This window comes from Anneissia japonica, unplaced genomic scaffold (genome assembly GCF_011630105.1).
Source record: "Anneissia japonica isolate Jap-2015-1 unplaced genomic scaffold, ASM1163010v1 scaffold287869_len1821871_cov162, whole genome shotgun sequence".
NCBI lineage: Eukaryota > Metazoa > Echinodermata > Crinoidea > Comatulida > Comatulidae > Anneissia > Anneissia japonica.
This window is the reverse complement of record NW_022741034.1, coordinates 800952-816984: the sequence shown is the minus strand read 5'-3', so window position 1 is coordinate 816984 and position 16033 is coordinate 800952. Positions and strand designations below refer to the sequence as shown.

The following is a 16033-nucleotide window of genomic DNA, read 5'->3' as shown; positions in this document are numbered from 1 at the left end:
TGTCTCTGGGCGTGAGGTCCATGGTCGAAGCCCTGGCGAAACCCCCAAAGCAAGAGGATTTTTGTGCTTTATGGGTCTAAATAATGCTATAAAAGCAGATATGTTTAAAAACATCTGTGTCTGGGCGGGTCTGCAGTGCATTAGTTGGGTTGGAGGACTTATTTGGAAAATTTGAAGAGGGGGTTCGCAAAAAAAGAGGGAGGTTTGCTAAAAAAGGGGGGTTCTCCCGAACCATAAAAATCCCCCATGGATACGGGCCTGTACATTGTAGAGATGCAGTGCAAGTTCACAAGAAATCTTAAACTTTTACTGAAATGCTACTTTCCCAGTTATTACGCTCTGACCTGTATTTCGTCGATCACATCACGAACTAACACAATCAAAGTAGGTTGTGTTAGTTCGTGAAATTACAGTAGCGCGTCAAAACGAGCGCGTATTGGTTGTCAAGCAATTTTGTATTCTTTACCACACAAAAAGTCCTTAACAACAACAGCGCGTATTTTGACGCGCTTTTTTGATTTCACGAACTAACACAATTGAATTTAATTGTGTTAGTTCGTGATGTGAGCGACGATTTGTTCTAGTCTTCAATAATCCTTCATATACACACACGCACATACACACACACACACACATATATAATTCACTAGTACTGTTTATTTCCTTGGCCCACTATTTATGTTTGATTCAGTTAGTTTATTTATCATAGCCTTAGCATTATATCTCAATGTACTGTAATGTTTGCCTCCTTTTTACAATCTGAATGTTTATTTTGACATTGCCTTTTTATTATTTTTATCAATCTGTAAATTGTTACTTTATGTTTAAATATTGTATTTGTTTGTGTAGTTTAAGAGGAAAGTTTTTTTCATTTGGCTTATCTCAGTTATTGCATAATTTTAAAAAAAATTTAAAAATAGGCTAATACTTAAAAAATTAACATCACAAAAAATAATTAATATACAACTTAAGTATTGTCATTAGATATGATAATCAACCAATGTGTAAATATTTTACTTTGGAGGGGTGTCCTTGCTTTAAGTGTGATTGTTTGCTTTCGACATTTGTTTTTTTCTTTTTTCATGTTTGCTGTTTTGGGGTTGCCAAAACTTACAGGAACTTATTCCTCCTTTCTTTGCTTTGCCCTCTTATTGTATTTGAGGAAATTAAAATATTATTATTATTATTATATTGTTATTATTATTATTATTATGTATGTATTTATACTACAATTATATTAGTATAGTAGCATGATAAATGATTTTTGTTAAACATTTGTTTACACTGTCGTGTTACACTGTACTACAATTGAATAATAGATCTTACTAAAAATAAATTATACAGTACTTATTAAAATGGTTAATTCATATTTAAATGTACAGAGTTCTTGAACTGGAAATGGCTTAGTATTCTTTATAGGTAGCCTCATAATTACGATCTAAGACACTTGGATTGGGACTTATGCTGATATACAGTAGCAATAATTTTAATAGCATTGTATTTGTATGGAAACTTAAACAGTAGAGTGACGTTACGATCACGCTTACTAAACCAACTGACATAACATATGCTGTATGATATTGTACCAATAGAGTTGCATGACCTCAATGAACCATTGACTGGGATTGCGCTTTAACCAAGCCTTAGTCAAACATATACAGTGTTGGTATAATGACTGTTGAGTTTACTATCATAAAGGTCATATATATGGTTATGGCTACAAGGAAAGAAAATTTAATATATTAATGTGTATTCACAAGTAGGGGCAATGCTAGGATTCCTTACATTAAATGACTTTAAAGGATGTTGACAATAAATTTGGAAAGAGATAGTTTAAAATAGTATCATGTAAACATGTCAATTATTAAGCCATAAGTGACAATGATGATGATGATTATAAAAATTGTGAAAAATGATGATGATGATATGATGATGATGATGATGATGATGATAATGGCAATAGCTTAACAATGGGGTGGGGATCACTGTGGCTTTCTGAGATTTGATTGGGGGGGGGGGGTTCTTGTTGGGTCCCGGTTGCTAACTTCATTAATTAAATACAAAAGATAGTCGGCACTCCCAGACTTCAAAAATTAAAAAGAATTTGACAACTTAATGGGAGCTCGGAGACACATTATGCTGTTAGGTATCATTAGCCTTCAGGGTAAAGGCCCTTAACACCGCCACAATAGAACAGTGAAAACTACGACAGATCATTTCAAAGATAATTTTGTTTTGCTATACTTGTATTTTACCTGTAAAAATATCAACAATAGGCCATTCAGAGAAAATATAAAGAATGAAAGGGAGAACTCAAAATTAAACTTCTATTTTCAGATCTAATAGAATATTTTTCCTCTTTTGGTTAACTAATAATACACCTAAAAAGTCACTCTCCCTATATATTTTTGTTGGTACAACTGTCGTAGCCACAAAATTAAACTTAATGTTTTTAAGTGCATCAAACATAATATAGAAAATCATATTTTCATCGCCAATATTGAAAAGTTGTCTTGTTTTCCAGTAGGGAATTAAAGATAAAGTTGGGGAAGGGGGTGTCTAATTAAAAAAAAAAAAAAATAATGAAATAGAAAAGAGAAAATTGCTTTCTAATGTAAAAATCTGAGTCCCGTTTGGCTAGAGGTGCCATTAATTATCCTTTCTTACCTCAGCTCCAACCATTGGTGGGGCTTAGTTGAGTGTCCCTCTATCTGAAATTACCTCATTTGACCCCCTCTATTATGGATCGGCCACTGTTTTCCCACTGTGGCAAAAAAGATCAATCATAGTAAGCAAAAATTGCTGTCATACTAATATCTAGCAGTCATTCTTAAACAATAGAGCATCAATTTTAGGAATTCATTAACGGTGCGCTGAACAATCGATGTGCTATTTACTATCAAATTTTTAGATGGGCCGCGGCTAGTGTAAGAAATACAACTTGGGTCACAAAGAAAAAAAAGTGTGAGAAACGGGGGCTCTACAACCACCAAAGTTATGGAACTACTTAACAATAGCTTTGAATTTTACCGAGTGCGTTTGCTACTTTACTAATATGATTTTATATAATAAATGAACAATAATAATAATAATAATAACAAATGTATTAGCCATTTTCCAGTAGGAAACATTTGGTACCAACTGAAGGAAGTCGGTAGTCAAACTTCAAATATGAATTAATTATGATGTTATTTTAGCACAAATTATAAAATATCAATCAAAAAGAACAATTATTTTAAGTATTCATCTAGAATTATAAATATTTACCTCATCACTAATTTCTCTGAGAATATTTGGTCTTAATTCCATACTTTTGAATATGGTTCCTATCACGCAGCATTTTTCACCTTTCTTCAATTCAAACAACTTCCGAATATTAACATCGCTTCCTACAAAACACACGCAAGCATTATTAAAAGAAATCAATGGTGCAGGATTCAATAAACACTATAAGAAAAAATTACACAGATCATTGCATTGTTCGGATATTAAAATCCCTACAAAATAATAGAACCATCCATCATAACAAAAAGTAGATACACACAAAAATATTTGTTAACCTGGAAAGGATGGTTCTATTATTTTTTAAGGTATATTAAAAGTACAAAACAATACAGCAATAGTCAGTATCACAAAAGAAGAGATAAAAAATGTTTTGATTTTCAAACACTTTACATCCAGATTTCACAATTTAATAGAAATGAAACCAAAAATTAATACAATGCAAGAACATGTTTTATGTCCATTTATAAATATATATTGTTATTGTTATTAAGTTAATACAAAAATGATAATTATAATACAATCAGAACAATCTCAAAACATAAGTTTAATTTAACCGTTTACATGCAAACTTAACACAAAAATATTTTTAATTGATAACTTATCAATAATAATAATTTAATAAACAAAACAAAAATGAGCTCTAATAAATTAAATTTCCCTATAAAAAAAATAAAACAAAAACAAAAACAAAAAAAACAACTTTTTTTTAACAAAAATACTGAAAATTAATGCACTTTAGTACTATACCCTAACATTCATTAAGATAATACCACAATGCCTTCTTACCCCATTTTCTTCTAACTGTCTTTTCCAGTGTTGGATAAAAGCATTTCAAACGTTGTGCGTACAAGTGAGCATATTGTCGACTGTAGTTGCGTTCTTTGACCAGAAACTGCGAGCAATGGTTGTCGTAGCTACAGGTTGCCCTCGGTACTTTTATCTGCTCCTCCGTGGGTTCGCGTAATAGCTCCGACATTTTAATGAATAACCTGTAACAAGAAAAAGTCATAGGATAAAAACTTTTGCTGAAGATGTGCTTTACAGTGTTTGATCCAATGACCGGCAGTAATAATGTACACAAAATATTAATCAACTGAATTCGCCACACCACGCCATAGGAACTTCTATGGAAATAAGTCCTGCGTGTACAACCCTTCGGACATACCATCTTATTATAGGACCAGGGAGCAGGAAACTAGTGTAACCAAGGCCTTTCTTACAAAGATTTTTTGAAGTGTTCATTAGCCAAATCCTAATAAGAGCTGAATTTTGCTAAATATTTTCTTTTAAATTTAGCCAAAATGCTGATGGAATTAAAGCTTTATTGCTTATATTCTTTAGTTTTGGCTAATCAAATTTCTATTTGGCTAATTTTTTTCATACCGAATCAGCCAAATGGCTAAATATTGATTCTGGCCAGCTTAAACCCCCGAGTATCCCTCAGAAGACATGCCAAGAACAAATTTACCATAACTTTTTTCACACCTTAAAATTATACGTCAAAAAGCAACTCAAATTTGCTAGGAAAATATGTGCGCAGAATCATAACTGCAACTTAAAATATCATTTGTATATTGAAAGATATGCCAATGCCTAATTTTCTGGACAAAGGGTGTGAAAATAGGCCAATTTGCCTAAAAATTGAGAACGGAATTCTTCTTAGCCTAATTTTGCACGGGAAATATAATCTCAATGAAAACCGTATGTTTTTAGTCTGGTGCTCTGCGGCAGTGCCAATACATAGAAAACTTTTTATGCACTACATCTACATACAGCTTTTTATGCCACTAGGCGTAGGCCTACAGATGATACAAAACATCAGCAGACGCACTGCTGCTGTGCTGTGCCTAAATAAGTAGTATGTTAGTATACAATGTTGTCTTTGCATGGGTTAAGTGAACCTATACTACTCCTTTCAACAACAAAAAAAATATATATAAGAACGCCCCGCCTGTCAAATTGTTAGGGGCTGGGCCAGGCCCTATCCTTGGCCTAGTTTTTTACCACACTAGACTGCCTGCCTGGGTGGTGTTCTCCTCACCCAACTACTTTTAAAAAGTAAGTGATCTTTTGCTCTTTTAGCGTCTGTCTTAAGTAACAGCAGTGAGATAAAATGATTTTAAAGCATATGCAATGAATAATAAAATGTATATTTGCTGCTGGGTTATGATTTGTCAGTTTGAAAGTAAAACCTACGCCCAAACTTCAGGATTGCAGGCCTCCTTCCGAGTTTGTTATTGATAAGTTTTGAGTCGACACATGGTTCGCGCCACGACTACAGACATTTTATAAATGTCAATGTTTTAAGGAATATAATTTTTAATGTAGTAAATATATGTACACAAAAACAACTCAAAGTAATTTTTATTTATTTTTGAACCTTTCATAAATTTTATTGCCAAGATATTTAAAGTTTTTTAAATTCATAATTACATATTATCAGGAGCCTAAATCAGCGGTATTGTTTACAGTGTACAGCTGATAATCTAACTGCGCAATGTGTCTTTGTTTACGTCTGGATCTGTTCAAAACATTGGAATATGTCTTGACATTTTAAGAGTTTCTGTGTATTTATGCTATTTATTTATTATGTTATTAGGTAAAAAGTTTACTAATATTAGTTTAGTGTATTTGAAATTACAATATCTTTCAGAAATTTAGTGCAATTTTGTGTTGTATTTCGATGATGTTATCGTCATTTCTATTTTTATGTCGTAACTCCTTGACCTGGATTATAAAACAATTGTATGTATGTCGTAGCAACATACAAGTTATAATGATCTGTAAACAGTAGCTAATTATTAATAACGTTTGTGTAACATACAACAGTCATCTGTATGCGTAGCTGGAAGAGGCTCGTCCTACACTGAATTGCAATGTTCAGATTTAACAATATGTTTCCATTTTGAGTCAATTTCTGTTGAGAATTTCATGGGGTAAGCCAGCTGTTTGTCAATAAAAATGTGGTGATTTTGTTTTTTAGCTTCTTCCAGTTTTAATTAAAATGTAGGTTATATGATAGGTCTACTGATTTACGGGTCTTGTCTGTACAAACACCCAGGTTTCTCAAGTCTCCCATTCCTTTTGTATTTTAACGTTATTTTAATTTGTAACCGTTTTAAAATGGATGAAAAAATATGTTTGTGTTATTGTATCTCCACCATACCAGCACCCTGACCACATTAGCTCATCAGATTGTAATAAACATAATCTTCAGATTTGACTCACAATATTTTCTCGTTAACAAGTCTCAGCTATTTTATAGATGGGAGATTGGAGTTAAATATTTTTGTTATGATTTATATCCCACGGAAATCCATAATAATCCAAGAATATTGATGGGTTTTTTCTTTCAATTTTTTTTTCTATCTTCAATTTTAAAGGACTGTAGAATAATTACAGTTTTTTTTGTATTCATAAAAAAGATGCTATAGTTGTTTGTTGTGATTCCCTTGAGGGGTTGAGAAAGTTATTGACTGCATTACATCACACTATAGTTTGGGGTTTTTTTCGTTGCCTATATGAATATACAATATATATATTATGTTATTTATATATAATTAATATGTATATAAACATATACTGATTTAAAATGATTCTTATAAAAGTCTTGAAATATTAGACTAAAAACTAGGTAGAAACCTGTCTCTGCCTGCTGCACATTCTCCAAGCATTGATGATTTTTCTTCACCCTTACATCTACCTTATGTTCATGATTATTTCATTCACTTTTCAGTAAAAAGTAACAAAAACCTTGGCAATGTTTAGCATAAGAAATCGTTTGGTTCAGGCTGAACATGTTAGCTCACCGAAAGTCCATTCGGAGGAGGCTCATGTTCAGACTGGAAGAGATGCCGAGAAAAGTCTCCTCTGCGCTTTGGAAAAACGTGGTGTCAATCGATCCGATATATTTTGTGGATTGCGGGTACCAGATGATTTTCAGATGAGGAAACACGAAATTGATTTGGTCGTCCTTACAGGTATAATGGTTGTCATGTTCTTTTATACTTCAGTACCATGATCATTATTATTATTCGTTGTATCCCAAAAGGATGTTTTAAATTATTGTTTGTGTTTCTAAAAATGTTATAATTAATAGCAATATGAAATTTATTAATCAGTATCATTTTGATTGTGCAAGAATTTGTTTTATTTATCATGCAATCAATTGTTTCAATTTCTTTGTTCATACTTTTGCCTTGTTACAGTATATTCATTCATCCATGTATGTGTTTATTTATTGAATTTCAATGACTATTGTACTGTTGAATGTTTTCGAAAAATGTTGGTAAACCAGTGAAACATAATAAGAAATCATAACACAGAATACAGTCTGTATATATTTTTTTTTCATATTTCATTGCTTATTTTGTAATATTAATTTTAGTGTGGTTTATAACAGTCAGGAAAGCACCATAAGTTTTTCATTGAGGTCATGGACTATTTTGAATATTTAAACCTATTGATATCTCATTAAATGTTATTTTTAAAATTGTTTGCAGGTAATGGGATTTATGTAATTGAAGTAAAGAATTGGTCTGGAACTGTGACGGTTAGCAAGGATGGAAAAAGCTGGATCCAGCGCAAAAGTGAAAGAAGCTCAGAACACGCCAGCATCGAATATGATCTGAAACACGACAACGTCCTTGAACAGCAGAGGCTACGTGCCAATCTTCTACGAAATCATTTGATACGTAAAGATATCTGCCTCCCAATGAAAGTGTTTCGTCCATACGTGGTGTTCATGAATGACAGGATCAAATTGCCTGATGACTTGGCTTCGATGAAGGAGATCATTTTGCCAGAGCGATACACTCAATTCCTGGAGTCTTTTCAGTTTACATATTTATCGTCAATACGGGATGCCCTCGTACCAGGATTTATTTCAGGTGGAACGACATTTTATACAGCATCGTTAATCAGAATTCAATCATTGCTGTCAAAGATATTTTTAAAAACCCAATTTTATTACTGTTGATATTATTCAAACTGTTGTTTGTGCAACTCCATCGGTTCAACATGGATGATACAAATTACAAGACAAGCAAATTGCCTTGCTCTATCCATTTATTTCTCTTTTTGTACTTTTGCCTTTTTTTCAACCTGGTAAACTACAAATTACAATAAATAGCTTCTATAAATAATACAGTATGTCTTTTAGCATAATTTAATGATATACTGTAAGTATACAATGTTACTGTATCTACTAAAATTTTGAGAGCAGCTTAGCTCAGTCAGCTAATCTGGTGGTAGCCACTCTGTGTGCGCTGAGCCGTGGAGATCTCTAGGTACCCGGTTCAATTCCCATCATTGCCTCTCCTTGTGTTTCAGCTGGAGGGTGCACCGTCCTTCGGATGAGACGTTTAAGCTGTTGATCCTGTGTGAATTTATGGCCCATGTGCACGTTAAAGAACGCAGTACACTCTTTGGAAAAGAGTATGGGATTGTCTCCCGGTGTGCTGCCCAATCACCACCAGAAGGACCCCACTGGAAATAAGTCTTCTAGACTTTCGTGGGATATCTTTGGTGTTTACACCGAATAAATCCAATCCAATCCTGTATAGTTGGGGAAAGCTCTATGCACTGCCTATATACACAGCCTATGCAGTACAGACGGACACAGCAATCCAACTTTGGCAGTTCAGCTTATTGTTTAGCATATATTGTGGCTACAGAGCTACTGTACAGCCTTCCCAGGCTAATAGATGCTCCATAACTGCCACAGAAATAAATTAAACACCTAGATTAAGAGAACAAAATTCATAAAACTCTTTACTGCACAGCCCAGAAATACTATTAACAGCCTCACCCCAACTCCCTGTCTCCATTGCCTATATCAGTTTTAAGTGCAAACAATTTTGGGCTTAAAAAACCTGCCTTATCAGTTACAAACAAGGTATTACTGACCATAACATTTTGACTAATAATGGGTAATGAATTAATGTTAATTTTTTTTTTTTAGGTCAGCTATCTTACAGTTCGATGGAATCAACAAGGGCTGTGTTGAAATCTATTGGTACATGGGATGTTATACAACTGAATGGTGGAAAGCAGTTAATAGGCAAGCTAAAGTGGTCATGCTTCTCTGCTAAATCTAGATCCATTTCTGATATACTTATTTTCTTAAACTGCAAAGAATATAAAGTGAATGCTCTACTGTTGTTCTGTTGCCTGTCAGTTTCTGTTTATTACTTGTGGTATTTGTAGATAACACCTTTTAACACAAAATTAATTATGGCCATATTCTACTGGTATATTTCTTTGAGAAAAATAATGTTTTGTTGAGTATTATTTTCATTTGGCTGCTTTGCAAAATTTGTTGACAATGAAAAATTAATATAAACCAGAGTGCGTTTATTTGCAATAAGATATCCATGTGACCAAACATTGCCGATTGTCAGAGGTTAGCAAAAACATTTGCGATAACATAAATAGAACATACTACTGCACTTCATAAAACTGATGTCACCTTAAAAATAAGAGTTTTTTTATGGAATATCAATTAAATTCAACCACTTTAACTTGTATAATGCCAATGTTCCATTTTTTACAGGTGATTTTAAAAGCTGCAGTCAAATTTCACCAAATCGCCAAGAGACAGAAAAGTTGCAATTTGTTCACCAACGCAATGCGATTACAGCCACACTTTGGGCAATACTTGGTTACACCCCACAGGTAAGACCAGTCCAGTGGCATATCTCCGAGTCTTGAAATATGTTGTGATATATTTTGTACAGAAATGAATTCATACTGTAGGTATTTGGTGATGTGTGCTGTCCTGTCTCTTATACACATCTTAAAATAAGGTGATATGCGATGACTACTTGAGCATGACTTCTTTGCTTCAGACATTTTCATTGTGGGGGGGGGGGGTTGTTATTGAATATACTGTCACCTTGTGACTACAAGGGCAGCATAGCTCATCTGGTTTAAACTGGTCCTGTGACTACAAGGGCAGCATAGCTCATCTGGTTTAAACTGGTCCTTGGCAGAATGGTACACATCCTACAGATGGGTCCTTAGGGTATGTGGAAGCTTTGTTATTGTGGAAGCGGTTTGGCGGAGCGGGAACGGTTTGGTTTCCAAACTTTGAAGTCGGGGTTAAATCCCTCGCTGTCCATTTCACTTGTGCCCTTGAGCAAGGCACCTTTACTTTTCTCAGTTCAAACTTCTCCTTTTTCACAGGTTTCTGTTTCAATGTTGCAACGAGGTGGTACTGGTTGGATATGGAATGCAAGCAACGGTTCAATTAACATACCATACAACATGAGCATAACCTTCCGAATAGCTGGAGAAGAACTGGACTCGCAGATACCGGCCAATGAGATTGATTATATTCAAATTAGTATATAATTGATGGATGTGGTATAATAATGAATATTTAAGTAAAATATTCGGTTGGCCATGGTTGAAGTATTTGGGAGGAATTTTGGGATATAAATACAAGTTGGTGGTAAATACACAAGGATAAATTCATATGATTATTTCAGTCATATGTCTTGCCATCATTATTGTACAATCATTTGAGTTATAAATTATGGTTTTCATTTTCATGACTGTAAATACTTTAAAATGAATAATCAAAAATTTACAAAGAATGAAAACAGAAGTAAAGCAACAAGTATGCAATATTAACATAAATTTTTAAAGATTTTCCAAGTGTCCTAATAATGGCCCTTAATGTTCACCTCAATTTGATTGTAAAATAGAATAAAATTCAATAAATAAATGATTTAAAGAGATGCTAAATTTAATATTATTTAAATATTTAAATGATATATAGATTTTTTTAAAATGATGATATATTTGTGGTGTTAAATGACATTGTTGGGCAAGATTCCTTTGATGCATAATTGTTTAATTGAAAAAATTTCCTTGATTCAGAACCTCTATCAAACAGTGATTTTATAACTGTATTTCTCAGGTGATATGTTTGGCCCAGATGCCTATTCCTAATAATTAAGAAGATACAAATTTTTACAATGAAATTACTGTAAAATATAAAAAGTATTTGGCAATATTTTTTTGCCAAACATAATTATTGAATTTGATGAGCTGCTTCACCTTTTACAAATATCCAAAGTTTAATAGAGAGCATTTTTTAAATCCTGATACTTCTTGTTGATACTGTGGTAGTAAGGGAGACTCAATGTAATTGATTATTAACATATAATTATCTATTGTTGTATACAAGAGCAGCTCTACTGGTGGTAGTCACTGTGTGTGCGCTGAACCATGTAGATGCGATTCAATTCCATCTGCTGCTCTCCTTGTATTTCAACTATCGGACTGAAATGAAAGTTCAAAAAAAGCAGACAACATTTTTAAAGAAATTTAAGCTGTTGGTTTCGGTATGCAAATTTAAAGAAGGTTCATTCTTCGGAAAATAGTAGGGGATGCCTCCAGGTGTACTATCCATCACTTACAGGACTTCGCTAGAAATGTCTTCAGACTTTCGTGGGTTATCCTTGGTGATCACGCTGAATAAATCCCAGATGCCACACTTCAGCATATGCTGGCTACAATTGAAATTATGAAATCAGCATGCTGATTTCAAAAGTGGTTGAAAGAGCATCAAGACGAGCCTAGGAATGAGTTCCCCCTCCCAATTTCATCAGCCCCTCGCTTTTGATCTGGAATAAAATTAGAGCAGGAATTTTATTATCAATGCAGGCAAATTTTATTAATCAAATAAAATGTATTAAGCATTTATCCCAGATAATCTTTCCTGTTTTCTGTTTTTATTACAAAAATGTTAGTTTCATCTTTTTAAGTTGTAAATATTAAGTGTAATGCCTGTCCCTAACTTATAAGCTATTAAATGAATTGTTCAATGTTGTATTGTACAGTAAGTACCATTAATTTCTACTCTATTACAAAACCACTTTCTAGATATATTTATCCTAAATTATCTTTCTTATTTTACAATTTTAGTTCTATTTTTAAGTTGTAAATAATAAGTGTAATGTCTGTTCATAACTTATAATAGCTATTAAATAAGTAGTTCAATGTTGTAAGATGGTTAAGCACTGTAAGTAAAGAGATTTACTTCTACTTTATTAGAAAACTTTCTGAATAGTTATTTCTTGGGTTTATCCTAGACTTATTTAGGTATAATACAATACAGTATAATACAATACAAAGTTGCTAGGATCATTGTATTATTGCACAAAACAATGTATTTAATTGTTAGAAATAATATCTGTTTATATGATGATATATTTTGTACAGAAATGAATTCATACTGTAGGTATTTGGTGATGTGTGCTGTCTGTTCTTACAAATAAAAATAAGGATGTGATAAAATGGAAAGTTGCCAGAAACATTTTAATATCCACAAGAATGTGATGCGAGTTTTCTTTTTAAACTTGATTTTTTTACAAAGATAGTGTGGTTGTCTATTTATTTAATTAAATATTTTTTTTCAGGAATACATACTGTATTTGTTTTGCGATGTGCTAGTCGTTATTGTGGATCCTTTTTGCTGTAGTTTTTTTTTGAATGAGTTTAATTGTCAGGGTTGCCAGGGCAAAATATACAAAGTAAAGAGGTGCAGTAAGATTTCAGATTTATTTTGCTGGAAGTCCATTTCTGGCATTCTTTTTCAGCAGGTCTGATAAGGGTTTTTGAAAGACTGGATTTTAGATGTGCATGTTTTGAGATGTAAATACAGTGAAATGAACAGAATAAAAATAAAGATTAAAAGCATGTTTATAAAGAAAGCTTTGTTTTGTATTCTTACTAATGGTGTTAGATAAAACAACACTTTTAGAACTAGAGATTCAGTAGATATATCTATTCTTCATTTGATCGTTTATCCACAAATTTAAAAGAAACTGGTTTATAATATTTTTTTTTTTTTTAAATATGAAAATAACCAAAACAAAATCCTCAAAGAATTTCATCTAGTTTCATAAATATAGTAGAGAATTTTCTGTTTTGTTGAACCAATTAGTTGCTTACGTTAGCAATGGTTTCAGCAACTACTTTGGTCACTTTCTTTAGGCTAATGGACCCTTGATGATTTGGATCATTCACACTTCAGTGAGTGAGTGTATTTGGGGTTGGGGGAGGGGGGGGGGGGGGGGGGGGGGGGGGGGGGGGGGGGAGGAGAGTGAGTTGCTAAGGTAAGCAACAAATTGGTTCAACAAAACAGATAATTCTATACAAAATATCATAAACTGGTTTATAATATTTATATCTTCTTTTAATATTCTTAATGTGAAGATAAGCAAAACAGCATCATTATAAGTTTCAATATATTTCAGGTATTAATAGTTTTACCAAGCAAAAATGATTCATATTTATTTAATCTTGCAACTCACAAATAAAATATGCAAATTTTACAAGGCCATACATAATATTCATATCATTTGCATATTCATATTACTGTATCATTATGAACTTCAGGTAATAATAATTTTACCAAGGAAAAAATTATCTGTATTTAGCTTTACAACTCATAAATATGCAAATTTTACAAGGTCATACATCATATCCATATAATTTGCATATTTTTATTTCGCTACATAGTAAGAAAGTTTAAAAAAATGTTTAGTAAAATTACCTTCCATATAAATTACATTAACTTACTAAGATATGGTGAACCTAGTAATATAGTCTAATTCCCCAAATAATTCTGCATAATGTCAAAATATTGCAATTTATTTTTTATTTTATGATTAGATACTTTGGCAACATAAAAATATGAAAAAGAGTTTAATAAAATAATCTTGCAGAGGCCTGTTGAAAAGCCTGAAAAAAAGCTATAATCCTGAAAAGGCAAAATGAATTCCATAAAATCTAAATATTCCTATACAACCGATAAGTAGTGTGAAGGAAATAGACAAATAACCAGGAGAAACAATTGCACACAAAATATCAACATTCCTACACAAAGGTAACAAGCAGTGGAAATAAGATTAACTAGGAGAAAATTTTCCAACTTAGAATAACAAGCTGTTAAAGAAATATGTGAGACTTAGTTTATGTAAAGCATTTTGTGCTTATGTTATGTTTTGTCTTGTGAAGGGATTGCCACTTAGAATAGTGATTCAGTTTGCTCCTTGGCATATCGTTGGCCTTCAGCCTAAACTGATGAATAAAAAAAAAAAAGTAAATAAAAACAGTAGTAAAACTTTTAACTAAAATATCTTTAGCATTTCTTATTTCACATGTAGTACTTTATAATAACATCCAGCAGTTTTTATCATGGAAAAGGTGATGTTTTCATCCTATCTAAAATAAAAAGAAATTCATTATACACTTGTTATGGTAGTGAGAAAAATACGAAATAAAAGTTCATATTAATGCATCATGATTTCTGTCTCAAAATAAAAGGTTTTTATAAATAATCTTAACCAGATTTCTTTAAATATTTCTTTTCGACAGCATCAACCTACTGATAGGCTGTACCCAATGTACAGTTAACTTGCTCATTACAAAAAAAACAATTGCATATTATTTTCACATAAATGAAAGCTAAAATGTATCCCACTTTAAACCAATATTATTTTAACATCCCAATGTTAACAGCCAGAAGTTTTAATAATAATAAATAATAACAATAATAATAATAATAATAATAATAATAATAATAATAATAATAATAAAGATTTGTAATAATAATCGTAAAAACAGTATATCTAATAATAACCATCCAGAGGTGCAAGGAAAAATATGTGGAATGTTCCATTAACAAAACAGGTAACTATACAAAATTATTTAAAAATACTTTTCAACTTCAATGTACACAATTATTAATGTACAATACATTTTTTAGTTATCTTTCTACAATATTTTGTAATTATTGCAGATAGTAACTTAAACAATCTTCATGTTTTAGTTGGCGACATATCTGATACAGTATATCTAAAAAATACACCAATCAGGAGTAATATTAGTAATCAAGGATTGAAATACATGAATGAACTTACAGTATATATGTAAGTTCCCCTTTATTAGTGGAACGTACCTAAACTCGTAATGGAACAATCCCCATCTAACAACAAGCACACTCATAATGGAACTATGTTTAACTACTCTATGTAGAGGAATGGAATTGTTTTTAGTTATGGAAAAAATCCTGGTGTCACAGTGGATTGGAAGGTAAGCATTTAACGATGAAGCTAAAAATTTCACTTCAAGATCCAAATAAGCTTATTTTTAAAAAAATAATTGTAGAACTAATAAAAAAATGTTAGATCATTTTTTAAATTTATTAGTGTTGTCTCACTAATGCAACCTTACTTAATTAAAAACAACACTATTAACATGATTTAAAAAAATTTTAATATATATTTTTTTCAACTATTTACTCACATAATTAATTATTTCTAAAATCGTTCATTGAAAACTTCTTATTCCTAAGCTTTGTTTATGCCATCAAAATGTATGCGACAAATAAAAGTGATATGCACATATTTGAGAGTATTATGACATCCTCATACACATATATGGAGACATCACACAAACATTTCACATCCAATTGTATAGTGTAGACAATGCTTTAAATTCAAATAAAGCTGTTGACAGGAAACGGTACAAGCGGCGTTTGAAAAGGAGGAGGCTGACCAGCTACGAGTCCCATCTGTCGAAATGCCTCGGATGCTTTGTTGGGTATGCCTAACGCCAGACCCAACGACGCCACATTACACAAACCCTGAAATGAAATCAAATTTTAAGTTAAAGATTAAAATAAACGTTTGATGAACATTTTTTCTTTGTTTAAAATGAGGATTCCAGATGA

The 16033-nt window shown here is 32.1% G+C and overlaps 3 protein-coding genes across 4 annotated transcripts in view; 1 reads left to right on the top strand and 2 right to left on the bottom strand.

Annotated features, from left to right (window-relative positions):
- LOC117118490 (DNA polymerase delta subunit 2-like) overlaps positions 1-5559 on the bottom strand; it is a 19892-nt gene extending 14333 nt beyond the window's left edge. The window contains exons 1-3 of the mRNA XM_033263090.1: positions 5482-5559; positions 4072-4274; positions 3268-3389 (exon numbers count right to left, since the gene is read on the bottom strand). Of these exons, the coding sequence (XP_033118981.1) occupies positions 3268-3389; positions 4072-4261 (312 nt within the window). The 5' untranslated portion in view covers positions 4262-4274; positions 5482-5559. The remainder of the gene's footprint in view (positions 1-3267; positions 3390-4071; positions 4275-5481) is intronic.
- A 189-nt stretch (positions 5560-5748) lies between these two features.
- LOC117118519 lies at positions 5749-11034 on the top strand. Of its 2 annotated transcripts, none has more exons than XM_033263142.1 (6): positions 5749-5884; positions 7022-7265; positions 7788-8174; positions 9248-9346; positions 9839-9960; positions 10471-11034. In XM_033263142.1, the coding sequence occupies exons 2-6, from the start codon at positions 7046-7048 to the stop codon at positions 10636-10638; spliced, it is 996 nt and encodes a 331-aa protein (XP_033119033.1). In that variant the 5' UTR covers positions 5749-5884; positions 7022-7045; the 3' UTR covers positions 10639-11034. The 2 variants fall into 2 exon arrangements, with proteins under 2 accessions (XP_033119033.1, XP_033119035.1); XM_033263144.1 differs by lacking the exon at positions 5749-5884 and adding an exon at positions 5959-6221.
- A 2467-nt stretch (positions 11035-13501) lies between these two features.
- The window catches only part of LOC117118466 (zinc finger ZZ-type and EF-hand domain-containing protein 1-like), a 40971-nt gene continuing 38439 nt past the window's right edge, over positions 13502-16033 (bottom strand). The window contains exon 56 of the mRNA XM_033263054.1: positions 13502-15946. Within this exon, the coding sequence (XP_033118945.1) occupies positions 15800-15946 (147 nt within the window). The 3' untranslated portion in view covers positions 13502-15799. The remainder of the gene's footprint in view (positions 15947-16033) is intronic.

What these genes read in the sequence shown, in the direction of transcription:
- LOC117118519 (XM_033263142.1), top strand. Translation starts at nt 7,046, where the DNA reads ATGTTTAGCATAAGAAATCGTTTGGTTCAGGCTGAACATGTTAGCTCA. An exon ending in TGATTTGGTCGTCCTTACAG is followed by an intron (nt 7,266 to 7,787) that starts GTATAATGGTTG and finishes AATTGTTTGCAG; the next exon opens with GTAATGGGATTTATGTAATT. An exon ending in CGTACCAGGATTTATTTCAG is followed by an intron (nt 8,175 to 9,247) that starts GTGGAACGACAT and finishes TTTTTTTTTTAG; the next exon opens with GTCAGCTATCTTACAGTTCG.